Below are 27253 nucleotides of genomic sequence, written 5' to 3'. Positions count from 1 at the left end.
ATATCCATCCTTAAGTATAACATATTTCTCCATTTAGGTTTTATTTGGTGTCTCTCCTCAGTACTTTGTAGTTTTCTTCTTATAAATCTTGTACATATGTTTTTACATTTATACCTAAGTATTTGATAAATTTTTCTGCTATTTTGAATGATACCATTATTTTAATTTCAATTTCCAGTGGTTCATTGCTAGTATATAGAAATAATTTTGTGTATTGACTTTACATTCTGTGACCCTCTGAAACAAATTAGTAGCTTTTTTCTAGGTTATTTTTAGGATTCTTCACATAGATTATCATGTGTCTGCCCTAGAATTTTATTTCTTTTTTTGCTATATGTCTATTTTCCTCTTGTCTTATTTCTTTTTCTTGCCTTTTTCAATCTTTAGGAACACTAGTATAATGTTTAATAGAAGTAGTGAATGTAAATATCACTGCTTTGATTCTGATATTAGCTTGAGACTATTAACTAAAATGTTAGTTGTAGGTTTCTGCAGATTCTTTTTATAAGGTTGAGTCCCCTCTACTTTCTAATTTTCAGAGCTTTAGTTTATTTATCACGAATGAATGTTGAGCTTTGTCAGATACTTTTTCTGGATCTATTGAGATAATAAGTTTTTCTCTTTAGTCTGTTGATATAATAAATTACATTTATTCATTTTTTAATGTAGAACTGACATTGCATTTTGGACATTAACTTCTCTCAATCATGATGTATTACCCTTTTTATATATTGAAGGATTGAATTTGCCATTTTTTACTGAGAATTTTGCAAGTATTTTTGTGAGAGATATTATTTGTTAGTTTTCTTTTTGTATTACGTCTTTTTTTAAATATCAGAATACTATAAAGTGAATTAATATGTTCTTTGTTCTTGATTCAAAAAATTAATTTCCTCCTTTTATGAGTTTAAAGCATTCTCATTATGTCATATTAATTACAATTTTGTTACTGCATAATTGTTACATAAAAATTAATATGCCACAAATTGTGATGTTAGTAGCTATCCACGAATGAAAACTGTTGAAATAAATTACTCGCCCAAAGTTATTTTTATATCAATAGAGTAAAATTTAATATTGAAAACAAATTTGTATACATTTAGGTTATATATTTTTTTTATCATAGAAGGTGTTCTGAGTTTACTTGATAAATGTACAGATTCTGCATGTTAGTTTTAAAATATCAATTGACATTATTAGGCAAATTGATAGATGGCAGTCGGTAAGGAATATGTGATGAAACATGCCTACTTTTGGTGGCAAGTGGGGCTAGAATAGTCTTATGTAGTGTCAGTGTTGGTGGTGGTGGTGTTTTTCTTATTTGAGGTCATATTGAGGTCATATTAACTTAGATAACACTTTCTATCCCATTCAGGAGTGTTACTCTGTTTTGATTTAAACTCAAAAATATAAGTGAATGTGAGAGCTATTTTTGTTCCTTAATGTATTTTTTTTGTCTCTTAGTATATATTATTTTTTTTTAACGTTTATTTATTTTTGAGACAGAGAGAGACAGAGCATGAACGGGGGAGGGGCAGAGAGAGAGGGAGACACAGAATCGGAAACAGGCTCCAGGCTCTGAGCCATCAGCCCAGAGCCTGACGCGGGGCTCGAACTCACGGACCGCGAGATCGTGACCTGAGCTGAAGTCGGACGCTTAACCGACTGAGCCACCCAGGCGCCCCAGTATATATTATTTTTATATGCGTGTATATATTAAATATTCGTGAGAAAAGAAAGTACTTTCAGTCTTAACATATTGGCATGTGGTGTTTTCAGTATAATGAAAAGACTTGGTCATTATCTTCGTTGGGCTTATATTACTAGGAGCTTTATCATAAGATTGAAAACCCATCCACACAGAATGGGTATTTAGCAGCCATAGTAATCTTAGTCCTAAAGTTTATTTGACCTAAAACACAGAGCTGCTTGGAAATTCTAGAGTCCTGATTAATGGGTTCACAGTGGGCCATTTTACAAGAAGTGAGGAGCCTTTCTGGAGATAATTTATTTTAAGCAAATAGAGAGTGGAAGCACTCAAGTTTGCTTTAAGGAAAATGGCTAACAGATGAATGCAAGGTGTTGTTTTGTTGTTATGCAGTACCAGGTACTCAGAATCATATGCCCTATCTTTAAAATTGAATTATATGAAAATAGAGTGCTTGACCAAACTAAAGGGCTTTTTAGAACAAACACATAGCCTAAGACATCCATCACGAGCCCCAAGCACCACTTTGGTGCTAATGCTACGGAGTCTGTTTTCCCAGCACCAAATAATTGTATTTATTTCTGTACTCTGGTATGTGGCTTTTTCCCTATGAAAGTTTATAAAGAAAAATCTCATAAATAAAAGTATCTATGAGGTATATAACAATTACTGTGGCATATATGTAAAGCTTTTTTTTAGGCACATTTCTCTTTTCGATGCACTAATATATGTGTTTGGTTTTAGGTTTCCTCAAGAACTGAACATGGGAAAAATAAGTGCTGAAATTATGTGGACCCTTTTTGCTCAGGATATGAAATATGCATTAGAAGGTAATTACAAATATTTATACCTCTTTGAACACATGTTTTAAGTAAATTGTGATGTTAGTTTCTTGATCTTAAATGTAAAGAACTGATGGAATAGAACATTGCAGTGATTAGTTCTAAAACGTATTTCTACATTATTGGGAAATATAGATCTCAAAGTCTTTTAAAAGCCCTAAAAGCATACATTTTTAATCAAGTTGTCTACGTTGAAGGATCATAATAAGTATTTCACTTGTAGGACAATGCTCAGATGCACGAATACCTTATGGCAGTTCATTTACCAAAGCAGACCATATTGAAGGCGTGAGTGAGTAGAATTAGTCCAGCAATTTGTCTAGGTAGACTTGGAAATTGTACCCATGGTTATGAAAATTAGAATCTGACCAGTTTTTAAAAAGACCATGGCAAAGCTATTTGTCATGAACTCTGCTCTCAGTCAGTCTAAATCTTCTAAGGGAAATAGAGCTCTTTAAAATAGAACTCTAAGTTTAAAAATTCTATCCATATCCTTTGAGCACTCACACTATGGTTAGAGTTAGAGCACTGGAAACCAGTCTAGAGTTCCTGTCCTCTAGGAACTTATAGTCGAGTAGCAAATTTTCTTTGCATTTGTCCAACAGTATATTTTGAACTCCTAGATGCTAAATGTCCATCACTATACTCAGTGTGGAGTATATAGCAGTGAACAAGACAGCCACGGTCCCTGCCCTCAACAAAATTATGGAGGGTAGCCACAAGAAGTATGGGGTGGTCAAGTCTAATGATGATAGAATGTTTAGAGGAAAAGCACCTAAATCAGATTTGGGACATGGGAGCAAGGTAGGCTTTCTAGTGGCACTTAGTCTGAGGAAGTGTTATCTTGACCAAAACCTGAAGTATAAGTAGGAGTTAGTTCTGGGAAGAGATGAGCAAGAAACATCTCTTTCATGTCCCGGCAGAGGACAGAGTATTAGCAGTTAGAGTGAGTACAAGGTACGCTTACGAAAATCGCACTCAGCAGGCCCTATGAACAAGACATAGCAAGAAGAGAGGCTGGAAAAACTAGCAGGGACCAGCATACAGGACCTGGTGGGATGTGGTGAGGAGTTTAACTCTCTGCGAAGACAAATAAGAGACAATGAAAGGATTTCAGAAGTACATGTCTTGTTCAGATTTGCAACTTAGAAAAAGCATTTTGGCTGTAATATGAAGAACAGATTAATAGGGTAAGACTGGTACAGAGTTCATGCTCATTGTATCATGTTGTTTTTAGTTTTTTTTTTTTAGCATTGCTAAAATGTAAGCATGTTGCTGGGGGACACAGAGGGAACATATAGACGTTTTTGTTATTTGAAAAAGAAGGCACGCAGTAGATTTTAATATCCAGTTTTCTGGTAAAGTCCAGCTCTCCCACCCACAAATAGAGAGGTTTTCTGTCTTTAAAATTAAACCAGACTGTTGAGAAGCACAAACTCCTTATTCTTCAATAAGATGTTTCTTCTCCATTGTATTAGTCAGCCTTGTTCTCTCTACTTCTGTGCCTGTCTCCCACCAACTACATCCTTTCCTACCAATCTCCTTCAGTTTTCTCTTTGAAATTCAAGAGTCTCTTAAGTCAAATGGGGAGCACCAGTACACTAGGCCACTAAGGTTCCTCAGCTAGCATGTACTCCCTTCTTTTATCCTTTACACTCTTCCACTCTCCTCCAATGTCTGTCAGGCATCTCAAACTTTGTAAGATTACTAAAGAATTCTTAATGTGTCCTATAAAAACCTGCGTCTTCCCATTGTACCCTGTTGCAATATTGGCATAACCATTCACCGAGTTCCTCAAGTCATGTGTGGGGTTTTTGTGGGTTCTTTTCTTTTCCTCAGCACATTCTAAGTTCATTCCTGTCTTTGGGCTTTTCCACCATCTTGTCTATTGCCTTGACTTCTCTCCCCACCGGTCTTCATAAGCAGCCATGTGTGGCTCACTTTAACATCATTCTCTTGGGATCTAAAGTCACTGCCAAGAATAACCTTATTTTAATTGGCTGTATAGGAACTAATTACTATCTTTTATTTGTGTATTTATTGGTGTTCATTTGATTCCTTCTTAACAGTCTGTCTTCCTTACCACAATGCAATTTTTTTTTTTTTTTGCCTGAGGTGATGCCTACAAAATAGAAGCTACTCAGTAACTACTTGTTGGGTAATCCCAACTCACTAGATTAGTGAGCAGAGAAGGAGACTTCCACTTGCAACCTCTTTTACCATGTGGTCTTGGGAACATTCCAACAAGTCAACATCTTTGTGTGTTTTTCATGATGTGAAAAGTTCACACTGGATCACAGTGCCCAGCAATGTGCAGGGAGACTCCTGCCCACATTTCTGAAGAATTTGATTATTAGGAACCATTCCCAGATGGCACTACTTGCTAGGACACATTTTGTTTAGGCAGGTTCTCTCTTTGCTTATGTAGTAACATTTGTGTAACTATTGGATATTTTATGTTATATTTACTTTAAAAAACAAGCAGTTGCTTTAGAGAACTAAACATAATGTTTATGTTAAAGAATTTAAAATACCAAAAATTTGGTGTTTGTTTGCAACAACATTGAAAATAGGAATGCTAAAGGAGAGCATCTGTAACTTTGATTAGAGGCTTGGTTAATAATTTTGTGTAGGAACAGTATCCCCAAATGCTGAGATTGTATCATCAAAAATCAGCTCCAAGATCATTCACACATATTTCTAAGAAGGCATGGTAAATATAGTAAGGGAATATGTTGGGTTGCAGTTAATGATTTATGCAACTTCTTCTTCTACCAGATGAGAAGACGTTTGAGTGCAAAGATTTTTTTTTTCAACCTTTGTATGCATTGAACATCAAGAGAAAGTCACTGTGTGTTTGTTTTCTTGAAATGAATTGCAAATGAGATAATCCTATAGAAACAACCTTGGAGACAAGAATAACTACCATGTTCAAAGTAAACATTTGTGGTATTGTTAGTTGGGAGGCAACAAGATACCTGAGACTGGGAAACCCACCTTTAGAAATCTTTATCACTCATGGGCTGGGCAACCCTGGAAATTAGTGCTTCTTCAAACCTTGATTTTCTTTTCAATAAAAAGGGTGATAAGAGTCCCCAGGTTGGTGTGAGTATTGCATAGGTTAAATGTGCTTGGCAAACTTGAAAGCACTGTGCTAACTGGAGGGGGCCATTATTATTCTATACAGGGGAAAAGATCTGTCAGAGTCTCAAAGCAATCTCCTTTATGGGTCATTCAAAGTTTAAATCTCTAGGAAAGTGTTCACAAATGCATGTGAATCTGTCCACTTTCTCTCCCTTCTTCCTTTACACTCTTTCAGCCTAATAAGTGGCTTCAAGAAAAAGACTGTACCTTTTTTAAAATGTGGTATGAATAATAATCACTAGAGAAAATGAAGACTAACAGCCCCTCACAGAGTAGAGGGCATGTACTTAAAAACATTCATCTGGCAGGCTTTTTGCACATTGATAGTAATATTCTTACTCGCCCTACTTGCCTTCAAAAATGTTAAAATTTACTGACTATGGAGTAGTGCTTCCAGCTCTTGACCTAGAAAGACTCTGTGTTGGCGTTAAATAATTTGGGCTACATAGTTCGACATGTGACTAAAGCATCAGAGCCCAACTTGTGAGCAACCTGTGATGAAGTCAGGTCAACAGAGAAGAGCCAGTTAGATAGAACTTTTTGACCTGTAGCTGTTTGCAGCATTTTGCTTTTCTTCATGAACTCGTCACCTGCTGTAAAAGAATTAATCTAATTTAAAATCAAATATCTTTTCTCCAACTTCACTCAATCTATATGAGCCAAGTTATTTTGTTTTTTAACCCTTGACATTAATCACCTTACAAGCTTGATAAACAGTAATTCATTTGATCACTATAGTGATAATTTATTGAATGAACCCAGAATAAATGATTTTACCAATTAAAAAGAAAAAAAGATGAACTTTCTGTGGAAAAGAGAGCATAGAAGGGGGAACCTGGTGAAACAAAGTTGGTTTTGTGGAATTGTTTCTAAATAATTTATTCTAAAAACTCTTGGAGTCTTTACCCTGGCAGGTACAAAATGTAGGTTTTGTAGTAATTTAGACCTAGGTTTGGGTTCAGACTCTGCTACTTTCCATTAACTTCTTAGCTCTGATTTTGGACAATTTATTAAACTCAATAAACCTCACTTTCCATCTTTGTAAACAAGCAGCAAAAATACCTACCCCATAAATTATTGTAAGAAGAAATAAAAAGACACAGAGGTATGGAGATAAGGGGAATAGTTTCCTACAAAATAATACTCAACAAATACTAGCCATAATGACAACCTTAAGGATTATAATTTAGTAAACAAGAACTTGGAAATGATTTATAATACCACCAAAATGTTTAGATGACTATAAGTGACTAAAATGTTTAATTGGTAATTCCTATTGACTGCAGACATTGTGTTTGTCATGTTGGTATGCACAGATTTGGTTGCCTGCCAATTCTTAAATCAGGACAGTCCTGTTCAGGATACTGATTATATAACATATGTCTGTGTCTTCACAGCCTTTATTAAGAGCAAACCCTGCTAGGCCCCAAGATAACAGCCAGATGGTAGATTGGGTCCACAAGGATTCAGGTGGTTTCTAATTAATAGCTCTGTAAAAGAATGTTTGGGGGGCGCCTGGGTGGCGCAGTCGGTTAAGCGTCCGACTTCAGCCAGGTCACGATCTCGCGGTCTGTGAGTTCGAGCCCCGCGTCAGGCTCTGGGCTGATGGCTCGGAGCCTGGAGCCTGTTTCCGAGTCTGTGTCTCCCTCTCTCTCTGCCCCTCCCCCGTTCATGCTCTGTCTCTCTCTGTCCCAAAAATAAAAAAAATAAAAAAAATAAAAAAAAAAAAGAATGTTTGGGATTCTTTTAAACACTTAGTCTTAAATTGGGGTTTGTGGCTGGTCTTCAAGTCATGTTCTGAAATTTGTATCCACATTTAGGAGGGGGTAGGATAGGAGAGGGGTGCCTAAGGCATTGGTCACATTCTCAGATGAATCTTTGAATAGAAAAAGTCACTGAAAATAAATTGGTTAAAAATTACTGTTTTACTTTAATAACTTAGGCCAAGATAAAATTAATTATAATATGTAACACAGAATCATCTTTCACCTGGCATTAGTAAAGTCTCTCATACCAATGCTCCTCAAACTTTAGTTTGCCCAGTAGTTACCTGGGAATCTTGTGAAAACAGACTTTGACTGAGTAGATCTTTTACGGGAGGCAGGATTCTCTTCATTTCTAACGTAATCTGAGCTGATACCCAGCTGGTTGGTGTACCACACACTGAATATGGCCAGGATTAAATGCTGTAGTTAAAGTAAAGCGATAGTTCTGGACATTTTGCCTTTTTATTACTGACCTTGGTTGTCTGCTACTAAGTTACGTTGAATCTCACCAATGGGTGAAGATTCTCAAACCTGTTTTTGTAATTTTTCAGCAGCTCATCGTCCTAGTAAGCCTAACTATTGCTGCTAATTCTTCCTTAAACTTTCCCTTCACCATCTTGTCTTAACTTATAAATTAAAATATTTGCCTGTTGAGTACCTTCTGAAAGTTCTTTACTCCATTCATATTTATTGTTATGATATTCTCTCGAAAAAAGTTTGATCTCTATTGCTCTTCACCCAAATGTCAGGCCACCCTGTGCATTTAAGGGCATTGCCCTTGACATTGTAGCCACAAAGACAAGGAGAACACAAAGGCATGGTTACATCATTACTGGTCTTGTTGACTACCTTGACTATACCAGAAGAACTGACTTGTTGTCCCATGAATTTTGCTAACCTCTCTTAGAGTATTCTCATACTTAACATCTTTCTGCTCTACCTCATGCTTAGTCTACTTCAAACCATTATTTCACACTTATCACCTTTCTGGTACACTTGTCAGCAGTTTTCTGCCGATTTTCAAGTCTACCCTCACAAGCCACTGGTTGTCAATTTATCTTGATCTTCATTTTTTTAGTAGAGAAGAGTAGTTTCATACTAATTTCTACATTGATAAAATCTCTCTAGAAACAATGGATTTATTTTTTCCACTACTTCCTACTTTGAATCTTCCTTAATGTTATTTGAATGACAGAGATTAAAACTATACCTATACACTATGCCCATATATACTGTACCTATACACTTCAAAGACTCTGGATGGAGCAGAGATGGAAAGCACTTTGTAAAGGATCTCTCTGGCCTCCTTTTCTTACAGCAATAATAGTCAACCTATTTGTTGTTGTTGTTTTCCATTATCTAACATTCTTCAAAGGTCCATGAGTAACAGGGATGTGAGTGTTTCTTAACAAAGGAGAGAGAGCACATGTCTTTCCCTCATCCTGTTGAAAATTTTCAGTATTACTCTTTTCAAGAAGCCAATGACTTTTGGGGTGCCTGGGTGGCTTAGTCAGTTAAGTGTCCAACTTCAGCTCAGGTCATGATCTCAAGGTTCGTGGGTTCAAGCTCTGCGCTGGTCTTTGTACTGACAGCTCAGTGCCTGGAGCCTCCTTCAGATTGTGTCACCCTCTCTCTGTGCCCCTCCCCTGCTCACACTCTCTCTGTCAAAAATAAATAAATATTAAAAAAAATTTTAATTAAAAAAATAAACATGACTTTTGAATGATTCAAAGAAATAACATAATACTTATTTGTGAAAATATTAGCTTGGAACAGATAATGTCTTGTACCTGAAAAAAAAAATCTATCCTCTATTTCATATGACTAATAAGTCATTTTCCTATTCTAAAAGCTATTTGTTAAGATTTAGGTACTTTAAGGATGACTACCAGAATACCACAGAGACAGTTAAACAGTACTGGAGGACACTTTCACTTTCCTGATATTATAAAATAGCATTAGTATCATTCCATTTGCCTAAGCTAAAAATTGGGTAGTGAAGGTTGACTTCTTTCTCTCCTCTGCATCTAATTAGCAAATAGATACTATAAGTTCTATGTCTAAATTCTCCTCCATAATCTTCTTTTCTTTTTTTTTTTAACATTTATTTATTTTTGAGACAGAGAGAGACAGAGCATGAACAGGGGAGGGGCAGAGAGAGAGGGAGACACAGAATCCAAAGAGGGCTCCAGGCTCTGAGCTGTCAGCACAGAGCCCAACGCGGGGCTTGAACTCACGGACCGTGAGATCATGACCTGAGCCGAAGTCTGACGCTTAACCCACTGAGCCACCCAGGCACCCCCATAATCTTCTTTTCTATGCTTCTTACTATTGTCCTTGTTTAGATACACATATTTTCTGCTTTCACTTTAATTGATAGGGTTCTTCCTTTCTAGATGCCTCCCTGACCACTAGATAAAGGTCACATTCCTTAGCATAGCCTGGACCAGTACCTTACTCTTCTTTCTGTACCTAGTTTTAGCCCTAGCGTTTTATGCTGTAGCTACATCCACATGTTTGAAATTTCTCTGAAATCCTCTTAAAAGTTCCTGCCTCAGGACATTGTGCCTAATGCCCCCCCATCCCTACCCAAGCTTTTCCCTAATCACCATCCCTAACAAAGACTCATGTAGTCTTCTGGGTTAAGTTCAGAATTTCTTATTATGTTAAGTTTTCCCTGGCATTCTCAGAGAGAAATAAGTACTTGGTCCCTATTCTCCCATAATACTTCCAATTATAACATTTGTTCATGTGTTACACTTCATAAATACATGAGTCACTATGCCCTGAGCTCTTATTCATTTTTTGTTCTCTCCTTCCTCTGACACATAATAGAAATGTTCTGAACCAATGAATGCACACAGGAGTATAAGCGTGTGTCTACATACAGGTGAAAGCATAGTTGTATGTTCCATTCTCAAAGTGCTGATTTCCATTGACAATTCAGTACAGTCACACAAACCTCATACAATCTCATATAAAAAAGAACATTTCCCAACAATTATTTTCACCACATGTGGTTGTGACAGTTCTAGAAGTGTTTAATAATCATAGCTGTGAAAAAAACCTAAATACTTTGGTTTACCCACAGAAACTCAGTATGTGTGTACATGTGTGTGTTGCTCATGCATTTGCATGTGGTAAGAAAAGATGGTACATTTACCATAAAGTACAAGCTATACTTCCTTAATTAATTATAAACAATTTCTTCCAGTTATACCCTGTTTATTAGCCCCACCTTCATTTCTGTGACATCCTACCAATTTGTATTAATCTATATTCACGCTGAATTCCAAATCTAGATTACTGGACAACAAGTGAAAACAAAACTGAAATCACTAATTCTCAGTACTCATTACTGCAAATGAATAGTTCTATTCATTTGAATTTTCAGTGGCAGTTCACATCAGTCCTCTGTAAACTGAAATAAGATTTCTGGATTAATGTACCAGTTTAGATGGGACAGTTTATTTGAGAGATCATGTGTTACATCTGTACCTCAATCCCCCCAAATAAAGGCAAGAACAAGATATGTTTTATATTTTCCCCCACTCTCCCCAAAAATAAAGGCAAGAGCAAAGTGTATTTATTTGTATTTAAGTTTTCCTGATCCACTAGGCCAGGTGGTTCTCAAAAGGTGGGGCCCAGCAGTGTGTTTTCTTATTTTTTATTTATTTTTTTATTTACGTTTTGAGAGAGAGAGAGAGAGAGAGCGAGCAAGAGCATGCACACAACCAGGGGGCAGGAGAAGACAGAGAGAGAGAGAGAGAGAGAGAGAGAGAGAAGATCTTAAGCAGGCTCCACACTCAGTGTGAGATCATGACCTGAGGTGAAATCAAGAGTCAGATGCTTAAGCCACCCACGGGGCCCCTAGCAGCCTGTTTTTAAAACAAGACCTCCAGGGGCGCCTGGGTGGCGCAGTCGGTTAAGCGTCCGACTTCAGCCAGGTCACGATCTCGCGGTCCGTGAGTTCGAGCCCCGCGTCAGGCTCTGGGCTGATGGCTCGGAGCCTGGAGCCTGTTTCCGAGTCTGTGTCTCCCTCTCTCTCTGCCCCTCCCCCGTTCATGCTCTGTCTCTCTCTGTCCCAAAAATAAATTAAAAAAAAAAAAAATAAAAAAAAATAAAACAAGACCTCCAGGTGGTTCTGTTGCATGCTAAATTTTGAGATTATCATTGTTTTAATTTATAAGAAAAGAAGAATAGAAGAAAAATTAAGATAATAAGAAAAAGAAGAAAATTTTAAAAATCATAATTTTCAAGGAAATAAAAGAAGGAAGTCAAGTCCAGTAGCATGAAACTCAATAGGATAAAAATGACAGGGAAGATATTGATGACTCAGCCAAGAAGGAATATAACTCTTAGGTTAAGGAAAGTCCATGGAGTATTCAATAATATAAATGAAAATGAACCTCTGTTACAAAAGAATGAAAAATTGCTTATTTTGTTTAATCTCCTGTTCAAAAGAAAAATACAAACACATATTGCATTCAGATCAAGCCATTTTCAGTTTTTTTTTGCCTTGGAGTCATAATCCAATAAAAGCAAATAAATTTCCTCTAATATTTATATCTTTAACTATTTCTTTGAGTAGGACAAAATTCAATGCATTCTGAAACAGCTAATGCTCTTTTGTTGTTGTTGTTGTTGTTGTTGTTGTTGTTGTTGTTGTTGTTACTGTTTTAATGTTTTTCATTTATTTTGAGAGAGAGTGTAGGACAGGGGTAGAGAGAGAATCCCAAGCAGGCTCTGTGCTGTCATCACAGAGACTGACACAGGGCCTGATCCCATGAACTGTGAGACCATGACCTGAGCTGAAATCTAGTCAGAGGCTTAACCAACTGAGCCGCCCAGGTGCTCGAATGCTTCTTTGTACCATAAAATGCTGCAAAGCCAAATACTATAGAAGGTGGATAACTAGCTTTACCATTTACTTATGTTTTATTAATCTTATCATTATGACTTTAGCTGGTGATTTCAGCAAAACTTTGACATATTTAACTGTTGACCATGTTTGATATATGTTTTACAGAATAAACATTTTCATTGTTTTTAAGTAGAATGAGTGGTCTTACTAGTGATGTTCTCAATTATATGACATTATGAACTCTTTGGAGGAAGGGACCATATTGACCATGTTCAATCCTTAGCACAAATGTAGCAGGTATAGGTTCTCAGTAAATAATCATTGGATGAAAATCCAAGGTGGACAGAACTCTGTACATATGCATTTGTGTGTAGGTTAACTACATAATTCAGAATGAGTTTCATCTTGATTAGGACCAAAGGTTGCACTTTGTCAAAACTTTCTATATGGTTTCCAGAACATTCTATATTGAAGTATATTACTCATCAGTTTAATTGTTTATATTAGTATTTGGAAATAGCATAGTAAGGCTTCAGTTGATCAGGATGCCTTTTATTACATAAGCCTTTGAGATTCAGTTGTTAACCAAATAATATATATAATAACCTAATCTTATATATAATGATCTATTTTACATTAGTAAGCATAGCACACAAAACATATGGCAAAACTCTCAGAACCAAATTTTAGCCATCAAACAGATTTCACAGGCTGATTAATAAAAATCAACTTTCAAGCTACATAATCAAAAATCTAAAAACATTACATTAAGTCTCCCATGGCATTTATTGTGGAAATAGAGATCATTGAGAGTAACCGTTGAAAACGAGGACAAGACTGTGATGGACACACGTCCCTCTGTTCTGTTCTTTCCTTCCTACTGCTGCCTGCCCCTCCCCCTTCTTTATCATCCTCTTGAAAATTGGTACACTCAGGGCTTTCCAACAGATTGAATTCACTAAGGTATTTGGGACATGTTAGATATCTCTTACAAAAATCTGAAATCAAGGGGCGCCTGGGTGGCTCAGTCGGTTAAGCGGCCGACTTCGGCTCAGGTCATGATCTCACGGTCCGTGGGTTCGAGCCCCAAGTTGGTCTCTGTGCTGACAGCTCAGAGCTTGGAGCCTGTTTCAGATTCTGTATCTCCCTCTATCTGACCCTCCCCCGTTCATGCTCTGTCTCTCTGTCTCAAAAATTAATAAACGTTAAAAAAAATACTTTATTACAAAAATCTGAAATCAAAATAAGAAAGGAAAAGCATTAAAATTAAAAACTGGGCTAGGTGGGGATGACAAATAAATCCTGCTTACACGGTGAACTGGCAGTGGGCATGTGGGCACAAACATAAAGGAAAATAAAATGGAAAATAGAAATGAGCTTATTACCCTTTGCTTTTCACCTTCTAAACATAGTATTTTTTAGACATTTAGGGGATTCTTGCCTCCTTTCATCTTCACTGTGAAGGAAAGTATCAGTGTTAGTTCAAATGACCTAAACTTGGAAGCAAAGAACCCTTTTCACATTTACACTAAATGCATTTCGTAGTTTCCTCCTCTCTGGTAGCACCTCTCCCCCTGCAAATTAAGTTGTAACTACTTATTTTGTATTTCTGGAGTAGATCTAGAGGGTAAACTGTGTGTAATTAATCTAGAACAAGCTGACTAAAATATTTAGCTTCAAAATAACAGGAAGGAAAAATAGGCATTCAGGAGTGTTTGTAATGCTATTATTCATCTTAACCTTTAACCATCTACTAACTCACCTTATAATCTATTTCAGTAAAAGATAATTAAAATATGTTGACCTGAGTAATATACTGTGTTCCTTTGACAGAAATGAGTGTATTCGAGTAAAATCTAATTAAATGGACTGCCACTTTCTCTGGGTTCCCAAATCTCTGACTCAAAAAGTAATCACACAGAAGAAACAGGTCTAAATTAACTTACACTGTGGATGCGGCCTCACTAGCAGCACAAGCAGGTCCATTTGTCAAACACACCCCATGTGTGTTCTGAAATTAAGTCCAGTGGTTTTTAAGTCTGTCTTTTAACTTTAGCAGAATCCCAGGTAAATGGAAATGATTTCCCAAAAGCCCAGTGACCTGGTTTTTTAGAACCAAGAGATGGAGCATCACTTGTGCAAATATTTTAAATTGTTACATGGCTATTTATAAATAGCAATAAAGATTTTTGTGGTAATTTTCTCTCTACCCAGACTCAAGCTCTAGCAAGACAATTCTAGCAGTATTTGACATAGTCCTGTTATTAATTTGGTATTGAAATAAAAAACCGTAAGTAGTGCGTGCCAATAATCCAAGGGTTCAGATGGGCAACCTGACCATCTGACCTCCTGAGAAATACTGAGCTTTGTCACATTTTTCTTTTAGATACTCTCTGAATTGAAATTCTTTGTTGACTTAATTCAGGGTCCCTGCTGTCACGAACATAGCTGGCCTTTAACTGTTGAGATTGGTACAGCTCGAGTCTTGTGATTTTTTTTTTTTTCCTGTTTGAACATGAGTCCTCTGGAAAATATAAGGCAGGAGATTGGATTCTCTTTCTCTCCCTCATAAAGCATGCCTACTTCACTAGCTGATCATTTCTTTATATCTTAGATGGGCATAAAGAATAAAATGAAGGGATCACCTGCAATAACACCAAAATAGCAAAAGGGAAACTTTCAGGCAGTTACCCAAAAAGTATAAAGTTTAGGATTAGCGTATCAGTTATTTATTGCTTTGTAACAAATTATGTCAAAACTTTGTGTTTTAAACCATAAATAAATGCATAGTATCTCTTATGGTTTCTATGGGAGAGGAGTTTCTTGGTTGGGGTTTCCTATGAGGTCATGTTAGGATATTGGCCAGGGCTGCAGTTACTGAAGGCTTGCTGGGCAGGAGAATCTGTTTCCCCAGTGGCTCACTCACATGGCTATCCCAAGCCATTTCAGGCTTTTGGTGGGAGGCCTCAGTTATTCTCAGTGTAGACCTCCTCACAAACTGCTTGACTGTTCTCACATGTAGCAGCTACCTCTTCCCAGAGCAAGCACTGCAAGGGGAAGGGTAGAAACTGCAGTATCTTTTCTGTCCTAGCCTGAGAAGTTATGCTCCATCACTTGTACAGTGTCTTATTGGCCACACAGTTCAGTTTATTGAGTGTGGGAGGGAGTGCTCACGGACATAAATTCCAAGAAGCAAGGACTACTGGTGTCCTCTTGAAGCCTGGCTAGCACAGTTAATGTGCGCTTCTCTGACCAGTTCTTTATGTTAGCGTAGTCTTGTATTAGGATGGGTTTTTAATATTTGTTTGATTTTATTTATTTATTTTTAATGTTTGTTTATTTTTGAAAGAGAGAGAGACAGAGGCCAAGTGGGGAAGAAATTAGAGAGAGAGGGAAACACAGAATCTGAGGCGGGCTCCAGGCCCTGAGCTGTCAGCACAGAGCCTCACATGGGACTTGAACTCATGAACTGTAAGATCATGACCTGAGCCAAAGTCAGACACACTCAACCAAGTGAGCCACCCAGGCGCCCCAATATTTGTTTGATTTCAAACAAAAGTGACAATCAACATGGTTAAAAACAATTTTCTTCTTTCCTTCAGCCCCTCTCACTACCACAAGAAGGGAGGACAACATGAACCAACTCTTGAAATCTTCTGAAGATAAATTTATTTCCAAGATGCCAGGGCTCTTGTTAGCCCTCTCTAGTGTCTTAGCTAAACTCTTTTGCGAAGGGAAGTCTGGTTCACTGAGAGGAAATTAACCTCACTGATGAGTTGGGGCTAGCAGTTTAAAAACACTGCTCTTAAAATTAAGCTCCGAGGAGTCAGAAAATGTTTAATCCCGTTTACAGTTGAACCCTCATTCCTAGTCAATGTTGGATAGTAAAATAATAATCTTTCAATCATTTAAAAATGCTCTATGCAGTAGGCCTTAAGTTGCACAAAAGAACATCAGCTATATTTTCTAATTCATGACTTCAAATACCAGTAGATCATATACGTAATTTCCCGAGTACTACTTGGGAATTTGACACAACTTGGGGCTGACTTTTGTGTACCTAGTTCTCTCAAATATCTATAATGAGAATGATATACTTAAGCATAAATTTTTTCCCTTAAGACTAATTAATATATTCCTGGCCAATTATCACATCTCTTGGGGAAATTTTTGAATGGAGTATTTGAAAGTGGAAATCTGTAGTAGGTCATAATTACCTTGAGGAAAATGTAGTAAGAGTACAATCAAGAAAATAAAGTTAAAGTGGAATTTGCTAAAAATAAAGAAATGAGTTTGTATATGTCAATATCATAATAAATTATCTACTTATAAGAAAAGTATATATTTAGTTCTTAATTTTTTCACTTATTGTCTTCCTACTATAAATCCTTCAGCCATATCTCATTTGGGAAAAAGGGGAAAATGAAAGCAAAGAAGAAGTGATAAAACCTTGATTAGATTTTTCTTATTTTTTAATTTAATTTATTTATTTTGGGGGGGGGGAGGGGAAGAGAGAGAGAGAGAGAGAGAGAGAGAGAGAGAGAGAGAATCTCAGGCTGACAGCCCAGAGCCCAATGTAGGGTTCAAATTCCTGAACAGAGAGATCATGGCCTGAGCCAAAGTCAAGAGTCTAAGCCTTAACCAACTGAGCCACGCAGGTGCCCCTTTTCTTCCTTATCAGTAGCATTTGGGGGAAAAAAAAGTTTAGAGAAATAAATTTAAAGTAATTATTAAAATTAGTTTAACAAAACTTAATTCAAATAGGAAATACAAATATTTAAATATCACCACCCTAGATGCTGATTTCTGCCTTGCTGACCCTGGTAAGTATCAAAGAAGACAAAATGATTTAAGAATGAATGGATATTATCTAAACTGGTTGACTTTAATTATAGAATTTGTAAATTTAATCTTCTCATTAAATCATATCAAATCAGTCACAAGTACAGCCATGCATGCATACATACAGATGGAACCAAAGAATGCAAATATCTGTGATCCTTTTGGTAATATTTTGGCCAAGAATCTGTCTTGTTTGGAGATGGCCAATAGTAATTAAAAATGTTTTGGCAGCAAAAGAAACCTGGAGAGTAGATGACAATTGGTATAAAATCAGGTTTCCAGAAACTTTCCTGTTAAGGATCCCTAAAAACCCTGCTTTTGCCATGTTTTTATTTGAAGACCTTCCAGAGAAATATGTGAAGGCATGACCTCCTGTGGGCTCTCTTGGGGTGACTACCAATCATATGGACTATGAATGCTATGTATAGATGTGAACCGATATATACAACTTGAGGAAACGGGGAAAGGCTCTGGCTAAAACCCTTTTATTCTTAAAATCAGAGCTTTGCAAGCATGTCAAACAACATATACATATTTTACCCTGTTAAGAAACTACTTGTGGGTGGCGTGATGGTGATGGAACTTCAGACTCATTTCAGTCCCATAACAGTACTCAAGATGGCAAAAAGAGATGCATGAAGAGGCAAGAGGCAAGAAGAGGACATTTTTAGAAGCTTAACAGGAAAGGAAGACAGAGGTTATACCTGATGACAGTCTGATGTTAGAACAGAGCAGGCTGGAGCATGAAAGCAATTTGGAAGGAGAACAGAAATATTTAATGGGGAAAGTGAGTACATTCTGCTGTGCAGTATGATAATCCTCTCCTCTTTCTCCCCAAAAGACTTCAGTGCACTGTAAGCTACTTGTCATTGGAAATGTTCTTTAGGAATGCTCCAGAATGCTAAATCCTCACTTCAGAATAGGTCTGACTAGAGCTGAGTCTGACAAGCTAACACATGAGTGCCACAGGAAATTCCAGCCCTTAATCTCCCAGCAGGGACCACTTTAACATATAACAGAGTGTGACTGGCATTATTTTGTTTATATTAACATAATATATTATTTATTTCAATATTATAATACAATATCTTAAATAATAGTTTTTTCTTTAATAAAAACAGGAAATTATCTATAAGCTCCAGCACCATCGCTATGATGAACAAAAACTTCATTGTGGCACAACTCATAATTCACTGTGTAGGTGGCAGTGTGCCATAACACCATGGTCAAGATCCACTGCTGTGGCTTAGAGGAATACAAAGGCAAAAAGTTAAAGAAAAAAAAATGAAAGCTGGGCACAAGGTGGAAATATGTGTGAAGATTCTGTAGAGGCAGAAGAGAGGCCTCTAGCGATAAGTAGTTTGCAAGCAGGAAAACTCCAGCACAGGAGAATTACGATTCAGGTATAAAGCTGAGGTACCATCGCATGCTCCACGTAAGAAAAACTGACAGGTACAACTAAGCACAAGAGATTGTCTTAATAGACTCAAATGCAAATGAGGCCTAGAATACTTGTTTATTCTTTTTTCAATAATTGTAATCCCTCTTAGTGATACAGTTCAGAGGAGTTTCTCTATGTCGTGAGAAGTTAGTGTAGATCAGTTGCCTTCTCATTTGCTTTATAGAACACTATCGAAAATTTATGGACTACTTTGTGGTAAGTGAAATGTTAATAAAGACTCCAAAGCAGCTAATTTTTCCTCTCTGTGACAAAGTATGTTTATTATATATCTGTTTCTGTAAAAACTATTTCCCCAAGTTAGTGCTTACAACAAGGAAAATTTATTGTTTTAGGCAATTCTGCAGGTCAGAAGTCTCTTAGCTAAATCAAGGTATTGGAAGGATTGCCTTTCTTTGGGAAGGCTGTATGGGAGAATACATTTCCTTGTCTTTTAGAGGCGTATAGCTTTTAGAGGTTTCCCACATTTCCTGGCTTATGGCCACCTTCCATCTTAAAAGACATCAATATTTATTCAAGTCTGTCTCACACTGAATCACTCTTACACTGACTCTTCTGCCTCCTTTCCTACATTTAAGTACCCTGGAAATTACATTAGGCCTATCTTTAAATCCAAGATAACGTCCCTACCCTAAGGTCAGCCTATTAGCCAGCTTAATTCCAACTACAAACTTAATTTTCATTTGCCATGTAACAGAAGATATAGGTTCTGAGGATTAGGATATGAACTTTTTTGAGAGGGGGGGAGTGTCTGGAATTATTTTGTTGAACATAGTCATCTGAGCCTGGCTCAGCTGAGTCCTGTAGCTTAGGGTCTCTTATGAGGCTACAATCAAGGTATCATCCAAGACTGTGGTCTCCTCTGATTGCTCAGTTGTGAAGGAACTGCTTCCAAGCTCTATCATGTGGTAGTTGGCAGAATTTAGTTTTTCAAATGTTGTTAGGTTGATGGTCTAACTTCTTCCTTGGCAGTTCGCCAATGACCATTCTTAGTTCCTGGTCAGGTGGGCCTCTCCAACATGGCCTCTTCATCAAGTTGTGGAAGCCAAGAAAAAAACAGAGAGAGTCTATTAGCAAGTGGAATTCATAATCTCTTGTAACCCAATTACAAACCTGTTATCTCACAGCTTTCATTGTATTCTGCTATACAAATGAGTAGGTGAATAGGTCCAAGCTAGAGTCAAGGGGAAGAGGATTACCCCTTAAATACCGGAAGGTGGGGATCATTTGGGGTTGTTTTAGAGGATGTCTTGCACAGAGTGCTTACCAACAAAGAATACTGGCTTTAATCAGACAGGCTGAGTACAAATTCTGTCACCACTTACCATCCACTTGATATTGAGAAATTGTCATGTCAGTTCTATGCTTCAACTTCTTTACCTGAGAAATTACATTGTTTTGAGGATTAAATGAGATAAGCAATGGGGCTGGACAATTGCTTGGCACCTGTGAATCAGTGCTTGATGAACGTTAGCTTTGGTGATGTTTATTTAAGTCTTTACTTAAATGGAGGGTTCAGTGTGAAAACATGAGTTCAAAATTTTTGAACTAGATATATTCTAAAGCCTTATGTAAATTAAGAATCTATGTATTTCATTAAAGACCTAAAAGCTCAGTTTTTCCTCCTATTAAAATGCATGAAAAATATGGAACATGACATTTTATTTAACACCAGAGGATATTACAGAATGATTTATTCTTTGTTTAAAAATTTAGTGTTAGTTTTTTGAAAAAAAAAAAAAGAAATTATGGGAAATTTGGAAGATATAAAGAAACACCAAAAATAATATTAACATGGGATGCCTGGGTGGCTCAGTTGGTCGAGCGTCCGACTACAGCTCAGGTCATGATCTTGTGGTCAGTGGCTTCGAACCCCACATCAGGTTCTGTGCTGACAGTTCTGAGCCTGGAGCATGTGTTGGATTCTGTCTCTCTCTCTCTGTTTCTGCCCCTCCCCCACTCTCGCTCTGTCTCTGTCTCTCAAAAATGAATAAATGTTAAAAAAAAATTAAAAATAATATTAACATTACCTACTCTTATTATCCAGAAATTATATATATAAACATATATAATACATATATATACACTTATGCATATGTTTTCACAAATTTGTCATATTATAAATATACTTTTATATTTTTAGCTTTTATATTATAACTAACCAAGTTACTTTTTAAGTGAAAATATCCTATTATGGTTTTATTTCTTTACTTTTTTACAATGTCATCCCTGATCTCAATTTAGTTATTTGTCCAGCATATATCTGCAAGTCTTATTAGAAAGTGTACATGGTTATATATTCTAAGCCCTGCATGTTTGAAAATGTCTCTATGTTGAACTTGAATGACAGCTTGGCTAGGGTGTAATTATTGGGTCATACTTGTTTTCCTTCAAAACTCTGTAGACATTTCTCTATTAGCTCATGGTGTTCAGGGTTATAGCAAAGGAATGTAAGACCAGAATAGTTTTTTTGTTTGTTTTTTTTTAAACAATCTGTTGTGTTTTGTCTTAGCCTAGATGCTAATTAGACTTTAAAAATTTATTTTAAAGATTGAAAATATGTTGAAGAGCTGCTTTCATTGTTAATTTTTCCTGGTACTCAATGAGATCTTAAAATTTCTTAGTTATTTCTTCAATTCAGAAACTATCTTTATATTGTGTCTTTGCTTTGAATTGACAAAAATCAAATCACATCATTCATATGCTCATAACCCTCATCACACTTAGAATGAAATCCTGAAAGTCTCTACCCTAGACCATAAGGCTCTCACATTTTGCTGGCGGCTTCTCTCTGAACTCATCTCCTTCCATTCTCAGCTCATTTATTTGCCTCAGCCACTCTGACCACCTTGCCCTTCCCAATCATATGAAACACATCTCTCCCTCAGGTTCTTGGCACATACTGTTCACTCTGCCTGTAGCGCTTGCATACTTATCCACTTGAGGTATCTGAAAACGAAGTCTTTGCCAACTTACGAAACAGGAAAACAGAACCACCTCCAATCTATCACCTTAACGTACTTATCTGTTTATCGCCCATTTCCCCTGTGGACTGTAAGCTCCATGAGAGCAGAGAGATTTCTGTTTTGTTCACTGCTATAACTGCAGCATCTACAAAAGTACCTTGACACATGGATGCTAGTAGTTAACAAATCTATGTTGCATGAGTGACTTCCTCAAGTGAGTTTCCTGGCATTCTGTCTATGCCAGATCTAAAGGAACGTAAGCAAGCATAGCTGCTGAATCCCTAGGCAGTGTATCTTTTAGCCTCTGTGGTGTTTATCAAAAGGTTGATATACCCTTACTACTCCTTCTTGCTCTTTCTTCCTGCCCCACTCTTCTGGGTTGTGTACTGGTGGGTTTCTACCTCTTTGTTAACAGTTGTTTCCTCATATGCCTCCTTCCTTTCCTTTGGTCCCATGTTTCTCAAGTCTTGCGTAATTTCTTAAAGTTTTTGGCATATGAATACCATCTTTCCCTGGAGCCTTGGCTCATAGAGGCTTTTGAAAGCATGGAACGAAACAGTGCTCAAAGTCCTTTAGTATATTTACAGGGTTGGGCAACCATCCTCATAATCTAATTAGAACATTTTCATCATTGCAAAAAGAAACCTTGTGTTGCTTAGCAGTAATGTTGCTTTTCCTCTACCCCCTTTGAACTGTATGCATTAAATAGATGAACTTTGTGCTAGGTAAATTATATCTCCATAAAGTTGCATTTAAAAAGCGATTTATAAGCAAGAGTGTTCTATAGATGTTTTCAATTCTGATGATGAAAACAGGCATAGAGAAGCCTCTGAGGTTAACTGGTTAAAGCCTTCTTTTATGAACTTCCCATATGTTCCATCCTTTTACCTTTTAAAGAAATGCAATGGTTTTTAACTTTAACACATCCATTATATTTTTCAAATCATAACAGTTATTCCTTATGAACCATAATAGGTGGTTACATGTAAATAAATATGGAAACATATAGTTATAATTAGGCTTAACATATTAACTATAACTAGTAGTTTTTCCATTATTTCTCTCAAATTCATTCACATAGAGATATAAATTTCCTTTTCTAATAGGTATCAGTATTATTCATGAATATTTATTCACTTGTTATTTCATTAGTTTTTTTTTCTGAGTTGAATTTTACCCAAGTTTATTAATTTCAGGTTTTATCATCTATTAGTTATTATACTTTATGAGAAATTAATATTGAAACTGCAGTGACAATGTTGTCATTTTGATATTCCTTTATTTCTCTTTGCCTAAGGTGAAATATGTCATGTGACTTAAAAAGTAAGGATCAGAAAATAAAGAGCAATACACCTCTGAATCAAATGTATGAGATTGGATTGAGATAGTAAAAACTTATTTTTAATCCTGTTTTATCTTTGATAGTTAAAGGCATATGATATACTGAGATGTATACTTGTCACTAAAATACTTTATTATAACACAATTTGAGAAAAGGAACCTATGAACAAATATATAATTGGCTACCACTTTATTTTTTAGAGTTTACTTCATATTCAGGCATATCTTTAACCATAAAACTGTCTCTAAAGTATGTTGAAATATTGGATAAGTGAAAGTCTCAGATTCCATACTCAATTTTCATGGAAACAAGGAAAAATAAACTATCTTTTTACCCTCTTATGATTTATCAACTCTTACTCCATTTAACTTCTAGTGAGAAAGCATTATTATATTTAGTTTTATACCCTTCAAAGTATTATACCTTAAACATTTTGGTTACTATTTGATAACCAATGCAACTGGCATCACCTACCATTTGTGGTAAAATATAAAGCAATCCTAAAATTATTACTAATCTTTGCATGTTTCTTTCATGGTTATTTCTGCTTTTCCTTTATAATGTTCAACATTTTTTTAATGTTTGTTTATTTATTCTTTGAGAGAGAAAGAGACAGCATGAGCAGGGTAGGGGCAGAGACAGAGGGAGATACAGAATCTGAAGCAGGCTCCAGACTCTGAGCGGTCAGCACAGAGCCTGACGCGGGGATCGAACTCACGTGTCAGAGAGTTCATGACCTGAGCTGAAGAGATCAGCTCTTCATGACCTGAGCTGGAGATCATGACCTGAGCTGAAGTCAGACACTCAACCGACTGAGCCACCCAGGTGCCCCAAGTTTCAACATTTTTTAATTTAATTTATTTAAGTTTATGTGTTTGAGAGGAGAGAACATGAGCAGGGGAGGGGCAGAGAGAGAGAGGAGAGAAAGAATCCCAAGTAGGCTTTGTGCTGTTAGCATGGAGCCCGATGTGTGGCTTGATTTCAGGTATCATGAGATCATGATATGAACCAAAACAAAGAGTCGGAAGCTTAACCGGCTGAGTCACCCGGCTGCCCCTCAACATTTTTTTAATGTGCTACTTGCTCATGCTCATTAATGTATTATACTCCTCAACATCCTATAAGGTAAATCAGTATTAAGTACTATTAATAGAAATTAATATAAACAGAGGTTAAATGACTTGCCAAATCATATTTCCTATGCCATTGCTTTTAAAAGAGTTATCTTGCTTAAATTGCTACTAACTGAATAGAACTGTTTGCATGGGAATTTGAATCACATTTTCTTTCCACTACATGGAAGAGGGGCCTTGTGAGATTGGTAACTACACTAAATACGATCTCAGGAAGGTTCAATAGGCACAATGAGCCTGCTGGTAATGGAGGTCTTTCATTCATTTATTCCTCTGAGAGGTTCTGGAATTTGGCAAGTATATTCAATAGCTAATATAACCAAGGGAACAGTTGGTGTGGGGGTTTGGGCAGATTTTGCCTATTTTGTGAACCAAGTCTTCCTGTGGGAAATTTCAGAGATCATGAACCATGTTGCAAATTCTCTTTAAAGAAAACCTGTACAGGAGATGATAACACTCAAAGCAGTAGCATTAACGTTTTTGTTTCCCATTGCCCTTGCAAACAAAGTAATTTGTTAACTCACTGCTCAGGAAGGAGCATTCAGAATAATTATTGTTAACAGAGTACTGGATTTGAAGTTTTATTTTGGTGACTGTTTGATTTTGTTAAATTACATCTTCAAGAAAAGTAATGTATAAAGCTGATTACATTCAGCTTTACAACATGAGAATTTCCTGGAATAATTAAAATTTTTAAAACTGAAATCTCCTCAAATTTTGTGTCATCACATTGAGGAACCACCTCTGCTAATTTTACTTCTCTGAATAACAAGACTTTGTCCTACCTAAGGATCCAATACTTTTCCTCTGTCTTTATAGCAGTCTCAGAACTTATGCCTCTTTCTATAATGTCTATTTAAAATGTATAATAGAGCATTGAATATGCAATGTCACATCTTGTCAGCACATGCCACTATATTAAAACGTACACCCAGCTGGCTTTATTTATTTTAAACTTTAAAGTTTGATGAAATGAATTTTGATTGTTTCACCATTCTTGTAAGATCCACATTCTGTAAAACACATCTATTTAAAACATGTGCTGTAATCTTACGTAATATGAATTGATTGCAACTGAGGAAGTACTTTTGAAGATTGTTGGTTTTATGCAAATTACTTTCTTACTATTTTCCGGAATTCAGAATATCCTATAGTTATGTTGACTACGTCTTCTAACCAAAATAACAAGACACACAGTCTGACAGGTAAGGGATTGTTTTCATATAATGTAGAACAACATATTTGAAATAGGAACAATGTCAAAGAACCCCGACGATGTAGTCTCCATAGTTATAATATTAGGAGTTACCAAATAATCATTCTGAAAAGTCATTCAAATCATTTTAAAAAGTCTACTACAAAAATATTCTAAGATGTGAGTTGGCCTATAATTTTTATTTAAATGTGTTCCATAATCCATAGAAAAATGTTACTCATTTGTTTGACCACTTAAAGAGCTAATATTTAAAAGTCTATTCTTTATCAGGCACTGTGTTAGGTATTTTGGACCAAAAAGAGGGAGTCTCTGTCCTTATGGAGCTCATAATCGTGTCAAGGAGATAAGTATTTATCAAATATTCATGCTTATTTAAGTAAAAGTGACCGACATCTTCTTTAAAGGATGAGTATATTGTGCTTTAAGAACATTTGAGAGGGCATTTTATTTTATCGGGTGATTCAGAAAAATGTTCCTTAAGGAAGTGATTTTCATACTGAGATCTCGAGAACAAGCAGAAGTTAACCAGTTGAAAGGAATGGCAAGATCTGTTGTAATGAAAAAACATTTTAAGCCAGTAAATATAGAGCAAAGTATTTTCCTTTAAAATATTGATTATAAATAGCACCACTGACCCTGTAAGTTGATATTTTCTGAAATTAAAAATTTACATTTCTCTTTTGACTGCCTGCAATGGGAGTATTTGGTTTATATGCATACACATTCACCAATTTGGCATGTCTGGTTACAAATCTGCTTCTTCCCATTGTAGAATTAGCCTCCCTTTGGATAATTGCTCTCACTGGTTACCACTTAGCCTCAACTCTTTTTTGTGCTGGCAAGTCCCCAAAAGATCCAAAAGAGGAAATGTATGTCCATCTTTAGCTATTTGATTATGTGTATGGTATTTTAGTCATGAAATAATTTCCAGCTGGCAAGCTTGACATACATATTCAACAGCAAGCATCTAAATATTGTTGTTGCATCTATTACATAAACTGCAAAGAAACTCAACAGATGCTTTGAAATTTATAAAACTTGTAATTCTCAAAACAGTTGGTGTTTCTATCATAAAGCTGGAGTCTTATCTATGATTGATTTGATTGTTCACATTACAACCCTTCACTTCCCCGAATCTATAGAGTGTTTATTTTCTGGGCTCTCATATGTTCTCTTACTTCAGAGGTAGGCCATTTTCCCAGAAGTCAGGCTGTGGGTGAAGTTGAATTGGTAGGGAAGCTTTTATGAAGAGAATCATGCCTGTTAGAATTTAAGACATGTCAGAGGGAGCTCAGATAGTTCACCTCAGCTCTCTTGCAAACAAGAACACTGGTAACAAGGAACATCAAATAATTGCTCAAGGTCACACAGATGGTTAAAACTGAGGGATATGAGCCCCCTTTTCCGGGATCTGTCTACTTTAGTTTGTATTACACATTTTATAGGCTAATGGTTAAAATCAACTTTTGAACCCCATGAAATTAGAAATAGCTTTTAACTAAGGTACTTATAGGGAGCTCAAGATATTGCTACATATTGGCTATATGATGAAAGTTATTATTCCTATGCCCTTATATTTCTTATAGTCTTTGATTATCTCAAATCCTTAAATTTATCCAAGTAGCAGGGGTGGATCTGTTCATAAGAGGAAATAGGGTAAAATAAATTTTTTTAACATTTTTTTTAAAGAGAGACAGAGTGTGAGCAGGTGAGAGACTGGGAGATGGGGAGACACAGAATTGGAAGCAGTTTCCAGGCTCTGAGCTGTCAGCACAGAGCCCGACACGGGGCTCGAACTCACAAGCCGTGAGATCATGACCTGAACTGAAGTCAAATACCTAAGCAACTGAGCCACCCAAGCACCCAAGGGTAAAATAAATTTTAAGCAGTCACAAGCTTAGTCCCTTAACAAAATATTTGGTGGTATCTGCTCTTAAGGAAAGCTTATAGACATTCCTGGGTGGGCCCACA

General features: G+C 36.4%; 1 protein-coding gene across 3 annotated transcripts in view; it reads left to right on the top strand.

Moving 5' to 3' along the window:
- The window catches only part of UNC13C (unc-13 homolog C), a 612857-nt gene that overhangs the window by 423607 nt on the left and 161997 nt on the right, over positions 1-27253 (top strand). For all 3 annotated transcript variants that reach the window (XM_060618476.3, XM_060618475.3, XM_060618477.3), the window contains exon 22: positions 2453-2538. In XM_060618476.3, coding sequence (XP_060474459.1) covers positions 2453-2538 — 86 coding nt within the window. The remainder of the gene's footprint in view (positions 1-2452; positions 2539-27253) is intronic.

Source organism: Panthera onca, chromosome B3 (assembly GCF_046562875.1).
Source record: "Panthera onca isolate mPanOnc1 chromosome B3, mPanOnc1 haplotype 2, whole genome shotgun sequence".
In the NCBI taxonomy this organism is placed as follows: Eukaryota; Metazoa; Chordata; class Mammalia; order Carnivora; family Felidae; genus Panthera; species Panthera onca.
This window is presented reverse-complemented; position numbering and strand designations above follow the sequence as displayed.